The 8,634-nt window shown below is 36.1% G+C and overlaps 1 protein-coding gene across 3 annotated transcripts; it reads left to right on the forward strand.

The window, feature by feature from the left end:
• The first annotated feature begins 466 nt into the window (after nucleotides 1–466).
• isl2b (ISL LIM homeobox 2b) lies at nucleotides 467–8,264 on the forward strand. 3 transcript variants are annotated; one of them, XM_048184291.1, is made up of 7 exons: nucleotides 3,276–3,991; nucleotides 4,117–4,174; nucleotides 4,291–4,480; nucleotides 4,647–4,906; nucleotides 5,755–6,041; nucleotides 6,392–6,559; nucleotides 6,717–8,264. In XM_048184291.1, the coding sequence occupies exons 3-7, from the start codon at nucleotides 4,308–4,310 to the stop codon at nucleotides 6,831–6,833; spliced, it is 1,005 nt and encodes a 334-aa protein (XP_048040248.1). In that variant the 5' UTR covers nucleotides 3,276–3,991; nucleotides 4,117–4,174; nucleotides 4,291–4,307; the 3' UTR covers nucleotides 6,834–8,264. The 3 variants fall into 3 exon arrangements, with proteins under 3 accessions (XP_048040247.1, XP_048040246.1, XP_048040248.1); XM_048184290.1 differs by lacking the exons at nucleotides 3,276–3,991; nucleotides 4,117–4,174 and adding an exon at nucleotides 467–546; XM_048184289.1 differs by lacking the exon at nucleotides 4,117–4,174 and having other exon boundaries at nucleotides 3,274–3,991.
• The last annotated feature ends 370 nt before the right edge of the window (nucleotides 8,265–8,634 follow it).

Genomic DNA, 8,634 nt, shown 5'->3' on the forward strand with positions numbered 1-8,634 from the left:
GTGGTTTGTTTGTTTAAGTGAGCATGCACATCTCACTTGCTGTAGTATAAGAGTATTAACCTTAAAGGGATAGTTCACCAAAAAATGAAAATGTCTGTCATCATTTATTCACCCTCATATCGTTCCAATCATGTATAACTTTCTTTCTTCTGTAGAACATAAAAATGATATTTTGAGAAATATCTGACTGGTTTGTCATCAAGTAACTAAAGGGATCAAATAACATTCTAACAAATAACAATTACAATTGTATTAATTGAAAATACCACGTTCCCTATAAATATGACTAAAAAAACAAAGCAATTGCATTTAATTTTGCAATTTTTATACCAATTTTGATCAAAAATCGCTTGAGATGTAGGCAACAAATTATTTCTTTATTTCTAAATTATTTCTATATTTCTATATTACAAACTATAAGTCATGTGACTGCCTCAAGTCATGTGACAGAATAATTCGCTGCGAGAAGAAATATAAAGCGATCAATATAGGCTTTTTCTGCATAAATTAAACTCTTAACATGGATGGAAACATTTCAGCTTTCAGGTGAGAAGACTGTCTGGTGGAAAGTCAGAGAAAGAAGTGAGAAAGGAGTAGGCCTATATTACTGTAAAACATAGCCTAATTAATTTTCAATTAGATCGCCCAATCCCTTAAGACTGCCGCAAACCGCTGCTGTTTTCAACAATACTTTATTAGGCCTACGTTTGATAATCATGGCTAATGACAGCTGTTTTCTGATCGGAGTCTCCCGATCGACACCACTCACCCTTCAGTTCGAGCGCTGGGTGTCAGTAGGGGTTTCAGAGATCCGAGAGCTTGTAGAAGATTGCATGAAGTTCGTCTCGACGATCAAAGATGTGCAGTAACTATATGGCTGGTGTTCATGCATGGCAGAAATCATTTGTTTTCTCCCTGACGAATTGTGGGTGGCGGGAGCCAGGTTTTCATTAAGTAGGCTATTAAGCAGAGATAGGCTGTTAAAATATATTAAAATGCAAAAATTATTTCTAATTCTCTCTGTAAGCACATTTAGAGAACTGACATTGCCATTAGTTCCATTATAAATAGCCCAAAAATATTATGTGATTCATCCATATTGAAGGAACTGAAATATGCGTCATTGTGACACGTCGCGTTCACAAGCTCCTGCAATCTGAAAAATGTTTTGAAATTTTAACGGTGCTTCAAACTTAAAGGTTATGTTACAATATAAAAAGATTTCTTCCTCCAATTAGCTTTGTTTGTACTAACCTGTCTGCACTTGAACACTTTCATGTGCTCGTAGACAGCAATCTGGAGAAATTACAATTGGAGACAGATTTTGTCAATGTCTGCAGTAACTATGTTTTTATTTTATTTTTCGTGCTTTGTATGTCAAGCCTAAATTTCCCCATATTTAAGTTTATTTGCTTGCTAATGTAGACCTTTCCCCCTAAATTGTGTACATTTGCAATTTATTGTGGTAATTAAATAAACAATAATTAGCATATAACAACCATTTCGTTTTAATTTAAATTCGAAAGAGTTTAATTTTTTTTTTTTTTTTAATTAAAAAAATTGGCAACGTATAGCGTAGTCCTGCTAGAAACACGTTTCAAAAAAATAACGGATGGTCTCTCTCGGATTTGGTTTTTCGCAATGTGGGAAAGAAAACTCTTATATTTGTGCATGTTGGACATTTGCAACGAAAGACAGATACCTACTAAACTGAGGGCTAAGATCTCTATTTGTAAAGAAGTAGCCTACCTATCCATGCTGGAGAGTATTATAAGCCTCCTCCTCTCTCTGAGAGATGTGGAGACCTTCAGCTGAGACTGCTATAGCATGAGTTTATTTTCGAAGTTTAATGAAATGGTCCCTTCTCATGACATTGATTTTATGACACTGTTTTTGAATGTTCAAGACTTGTAATAATTAAAAAAATAATCAAAAAATTGGGTTTTTCATATAACATTTCTTTGTTTATATTGATACCAATATAGAAGGTTGTGGCAACAACAATGCATACTTGCAATTTTTGGTTACATTTTATTTTGAGGTGTTACAGTGTTACAGTGTAATTATACATTAGTAATATTAGGCTACTTAACAGCACATACTTTTAGGGTCAGGGTTTGGCTTAGGGCTAGTTGCATGTAATTATGCACAATTTACTATAGCCTATAAGTGTAACAAGGACACAAAGTATACCCTTTTTAATAGCTAAGCTAGAAAAGCAGGATTGGATGTTGACATATCTAGTCTCTTGATAGCATCATTGAGTAGGCCTATAGCCTACACTGTAAAAAATGACCGTGATTTTAACAGTAAAAGACTGTAAAAATGCTGCGGTGAAAAACTGTTGATTGGTTTACAGAAAGTTTCCGTACTATATACGGTGAATAACTGTAATAGATCTAATGGTACATTTAATGTAATTTTACGGTAAAATACCGTTAAATTCACAGTTTTTGGAAGTGAAAAATAACAATTCATTGTAAAATTTACAGTGAAAAAACGTATATTGACATTCCCACAATTCCCTGCGTGATACTTCACATTTTATATATTTTCGTTGAAATAACTCTGTTTCTTCTTAGTTTTTCTCATTTTTTTCTAATCAGTTATGTAAATTAGGGTTTTATGTTACATCTAATGTTGTTAAATTAATGTTTATTGCATTTTTAAAATTTCCTACATGTTACCATGATGGTGTTTAGTGTGTGTGTGAATGACACTGTTGTGCACCTTCTATATATTAGTATTGTGCTTCTCAGCTTGTGGAAAAGCTGCTTGTGATGAACTTTGATTCATCATGTGACTCTCATCACCACTGTGTTTGGTGACTGTCAGTGTATTATAAAGGTACAAAACAGATATTAGTACTTCATTAGGTTGGTAAATTAACATTATATCAGTTAATGAAATACGTTATTTTACCGTAAATTTAACAGATTTAAAATGTAAAATTCACATGTAACTCCGTAAGTATGTTTACGGTTTGATGTCATTTTTACAGTATTGTTCTGGTAACCACAGCTGCCGGTATTTTTCCGTAGAAACAACGGGATTTTTTTTACAGTGTACCTACATGCATCAATTTACTCATAATGTTGCTTTTTCTGAATGGTGTGAGAGAATATACGGAAGTTTAGTTTTTAATGATTTGATTTGATTTCCGTTTTTATTTTAATAATAGTTTGAAAATGCATTTTGTTTATATTTTTATAACCTTAATTGTTCTGGATAAAAGTTTTTTTAAAGTTAAAAAAAAAGTCTGTCTGTGTAAAAATCTGAATAATCATGTGGTAAAACGTTCTAAAATGCTTAAACCGAGCTTTATCATTTTAGATTCTGGATTCACTCGAATCCAAATAAGACACCAATTCGACAAAACGTCAAATAGTTACGAATGAAATTGTGTTGGTTTGATTTCGGGTTTGTTGTTAAACTTTTCAACCAGTAGATGTCACCATGATATAGCCTACTTCGACATTAATGAGCCACTTAGAAAGATTAATCTCGTTCACTATAGCCTACTGTATATAATCCTGCAGGAACCCTCCCAAAAAACTCAAATTGCCTACCATTGTTTGTTTGGTTTTTGTATGTTTCCATGTCTTACCTTCCTGCAGCCAACCTCGCAGCATACAAATGAAGATGTTTTCATATTGTTCTGAAACAACACGCACAGTTATCTGATCATGTCTAGGGAGCGAAATGAATCAATAATGGGTGCAGTGTGACTTGTTGCCCCCTAGTGACGCGACTTAGTTCGGATTTACGCCTGACGTCACGTCTTGTGCATCAGACAGCTCTCTCAGCCCCTGTGTTTACCCCCCTCTCCATCTCCTCACTCTGGACTGAAGTTGCGGGGCAGCCGGGAGCGGGCAGTACCTTTTCTCTCTTCTCTCTTTTCTCTCAAGAAATCTTCTCTTCAAGGCAACCTGTATGGTGGATATAATATTCAGCTCTTCTTTTTTGAATGATATGGGGGATCATTCCAAAAGTAAGTATATCCGAAAGAAAAACTGTAAAACTTGATTTCTAAAAATAAGCTTTTAAATTTGGTTAAATGCTGTTGCAGTTGAAAATTGATTATGGAAATAATTCCTGTTTGTTTTTTGGTGCTAGCCTACTGATTCTGCAGCATCTGCCCTCATAGCTGTCTTGATTTTTTCACTAGCCGAATGTTAGTAGCCTATTTACAAAGTCGAAGATATGATTTCGATGTTTTTTAATGAGAAAACACTTGCTCAATTAACTCCTGTATAACAGCTTAAAACAATGTGTTTTTTACATGTGCAGAGAAGTCCGGACTTGCGATGTGTGTAGGCTGCGGCAGTCAAATCCATGACCAGTACATCCTGCGGGTCTCCCCCGACCTGGAGTGGCACGCAGCCTGTTTGAAGTGTGTGGAGTGCAACCAATACCTGGACGAGACATGCACTTGCTTCGTACGGGACGGGAAAACATATTGCAAGAGAGATTATGTAAGGTAGGTTTTGTTTTGTTTAGTTGTTTTGGAAAACTAATTATTTTATAAATCTGTAACCAGTTGCTAATAAGATATTTTCATTAAATTCCTAATAGTGGATTGATGCAATCTGGTTTTGTCATTAGCCTACACATAATAAATTATTTTTCTTTCCTTCATCAAACAGATTGTTCGGTATAAAATGCGCAAAATGCACTTTGGGCTTTAGCAGCAGTGATTTGGTCATGAGAGCTCGGGACAGTGTGTATCACATCGAATGTTTCCGCTGCTCGGTGTGTAGCCGGCAGCTTTTGCCTGGGGATGAGTTCTCTGTCCGGGACGAGGAGCTGCTGTGTCGAGCAGATCATGGTTTGGCTCTGGAGCGCGGGTCAGGCGGCAGCCCTCTTAGTCCGGGAAACATCCACAGCAGAGGATTACATATGGCAGGTCAGTAGGCCTATAGCACAATTGCAATCAACTGACTACCGCAATATTGGACACAATCAATTATTTTATATGTAATAGTGTACGATGTGCTATTGCGATTAAAAACGAACAAGTATTATTTGGAACGGTTCGAGCTTCTTTAAGGTCAGTTTTGGACCTGATGGCCCTCTGCACAAAGCCAAAGGCTAAACTGAAATGTAATTATATAGGCTACTGTGGGAGGAATCGTGTAATGTTGTTACATAATAGCTAATTAGAGGCTGATCTACTTGATAACTTTGTTTAGTCAACCACTGATAAGCCTGAGCGGCAGGGCCTTTAAACACTGAGCTGTAGCCGAAAGACTCAGCATGGTCTTTAATGCTTTATTTGCAAAATAAATAATCTTTAATACAGTATATTATTAGTTAAATTAAACGTAGGCTAGGCTAATATTGGTATTAATTATTAATATATTTCAGAAAGCCACTTGCAGATTTCAAGTTCTATTGAAAAATATTTATGTTGCTGTATAGGCTAGTATTCAAAATACAGTTTTCTATCTATCTATCTATCTATCTATCTATCTATCTATCTATCTATCTATCTATCTATCTATCTATCTATCTATCTATCTATCTATCTCTAATCCAGGTTTATTAAAATAGCCTAATTATTTTGTTTAATAATATTCAAAATCCAAATAGGCTATAACGGGTGAAATGTAAATTATCTTTCAACATTATTCCTATTACTGACATTTAAATTTGCTATAGTAGCCTGTTTTACTTAGGCCTATTCTTAATAATTTAACATTCAAAAATTCGTTTATTTTTATTTATTTGTTTCATTTTTATTTTTTTCTTCAGCTGACCCGGTGTCGGTCCGACAAACTCCTCATCGGAACCACATGCACAAACAATCGGAGAAGACCACTCGGGTGAGGACGGTGTTAAACGAGAAGCAGCTACACACTTTACGGACGTGCTACAACGCAAACCCGCGACCAGATGCGCTCATGAAGGAGCAGCTGGTGGAGATGACAGGCCTGAGCCCGCGGGTCATTCGAGTTTGGTTCCAAAACAAGCGCTGCAAGGATAAGAAGAGATCTATACTCATGAAACAGTTACAACAACAGCAACACGGCGATAAGACGGTAAGTCTCTCGCTAATGCACTTTCAATGTGAGAAATGTACCATGTGCGAAAAAACAGAGTTTGACCAGTGCGGCTCTGAGTGATCCCTGACACTTGATATGATCCGAGATGATTTTAATTGGGTCTGTAAGTCGACTGCAGTGTTGGCTGGAAGCAAATCACAGACTCCTCCTACTGTGTGTAGTTTTGGGGAATGTTTTAAACTCTCGAACGGCATGAATAGTTTTCTTTTATTCGTCAAAAAGTTGGGGGGGAAATTTATTTAACCCCTTTTTATGATACATTATCTCTCTTTGTAATGCCAATATGGTCTGTAGCTGTGCCCCTAATCGCAGACTTTTTGGTTCAGAATCTGCAGGGTATGACGGGCACTGCGCTGGTTGCAGGCAGCCCAATAAGACACAACCCTTCAGTGCCAGGACACCCGGTGGATGTGCAGACTTACCAACCACCCTGGAAAGCTCTCAGCGAATTTGCACTTCAGAGTGACTTAGATCAACCTGCATTTCAACAGCTGGTGAGTGAGAAATTTTTTATTTGCATTTGCGTTTTGCTTTTTTTTTGGTTTTCATACTTTATAGCCTAAAGGCACTATCAGACCGAGATTTTATTAGCTATTATTAATAGTTAGTAGTATTTATTTATTTAGAGTTAACTTTGCCTCTCTCTTTCAGGTGTCTTTCTCGGAATCCGGATCTTTAGGAAATTCATCGGGCAGCGACGTGACCTCTCTTTCTTCACAGTTACCGGACACACCGAACAGCATGGTACCGAGCCCGGTGGAGACGTGAGGGCGACTGCTCGTCTGTTCCCCGGCTAATCAGGAGAACGGCTCATGTCACGGACGCGGAAACTCCGTTAGCATCACCGGACAGCGCTATCAGACGTATTGCAACAACCTGCACTTGGAACAGAGGAGCCTTTTTCCCAAAATACGTCACTAAATCCGTTGTGGGCCTGGGAGTGACATGATGGAAAGTGAAACTCTGCATAGTAGACCTACACTAAAAGAATGGACCATGTTCACTCGAAATGGATATTCGTTATTCGTTATGATGACCGATTCGTTATCGTTTCTGGACATTTTTTTTTTTCTTTTTTTTAAAAAAAAGACTCAATTTCAGAAGTTGGGAATTTTGTTTTTCGTTGTGAAATTTAATGCAGACCATTTGTGTCTTTGAACAAAATTAAGTTATTGTTATTTATTGTCACCACAATTCGCAAAAAAATAAATAAATCAGCACAGACAATTATTTTATTTATATTTGCAGTTACATGCCTGTAGCTGGTCCAGTGAAAATGTTTAATTTGTACAGAAAAAGAGAGAATTAAACAGACATTGCTAATAATATGAGTAATAATAATAATCATGATATTTTTATGCAATAATTTTAGATTGTAATTATTAGGCTACAAAAAATATACGGATAAAACGCCGTTTCTTAACGTTGCACTGTTACTTTTATAAAACGTAATTTGTTTTAGCAGAAAAATACATAAAACGGCTACACATATTTGTTCAAATCAACTAATATATAGGCTAGCATACATGGCTATATGATAAATTGCATAAGCTTTGCCGAATAGTGAACCTTGGAGGTGCCAAACTTATAAAAGTAAATCTTGAATTTTATTCTTTTATATCTTAAAACTAGATTGATGGCTAGATTGATGGGTTATGGTTGAGAGCGATGTAGCCTAATATGATGTTGCTTTTTCGTGGTCAAATCGCTAAAATGATTAGTTCTTTTTTTTTTTTTTTTCTTCTTTTCTTTTTTGTGGCAAATTCACGTGTCAATACAAATATTCCGTAGTCTATCAGTTGAGCTTTCATATGCTTGTGCCATCACAACAACAAATAATACATTCACATTCACAGACGCGGGGCGTAAATTGCGCAAATTCTCCAAACCACTAAGAACAGTTCGCACAGGAAATTGAACTAAATGAAATTGCTAATTATTTATGCCAATTAAATTATTTTGTTATTCGTTAACAATCCCTATTTTAAAAGCCATTCACGTGAATTAGCCTAAAAGCTGAACGCTGTTAGCTTAGTGGAAACACGGTGATTTTATTGATTCACTAATTGTGAGGGCTTACCAGTTTTCAAATATGTCTGCAAATTTCAAGGTCAACAAGACTTTTTCCTAAAATAAGGGCTATGATAAGTGTTATCACGAAAGAAATAGACTACAGCCAATTAAAATTTCTTAAAAAGACGGACTTGAACAGTTACTTGCGTAATAGCCTAGGCTACCTGACAGATTTGGGTTTGTTTTTAGCTACTTCTGTACAGTCCAGCCCTATCTTATTAAATTAAATGTTGCACACAATCTAAAAGATGGCAAAACAAAAAGCTACTGAATAATAAAAATAGGCCTAATATGTTTTTTATAGCTTCAGGTGCTATTGATACGCAAATGATAATGCAAATAGACAAGATAGACAAACCCATGCACAAAAAGCTCCCTATTGCTTGTTCTGGTGAGCTAATCAATCAGCCAGAGACAGAAAGGAAGCAATAAGGCATTCAAAGATGATCCTGTGTAAGATTTTAAGACACTCTGAATGGGGTTATCAGCTTCAGAA

This window comes from Megalobrama amblycephala, linkage group LG3, assembly GCF_018812025.1.
Source record: "Megalobrama amblycephala isolate DHTTF-2021 linkage group LG3, ASM1881202v1, whole genome shotgun sequence".
In the NCBI taxonomy this organism is placed as follows: Eukaryota; Metazoa; Chordata; class Actinopteri; order Cypriniformes; family Xenocyprididae; genus Megalobrama; species Megalobrama amblycephala.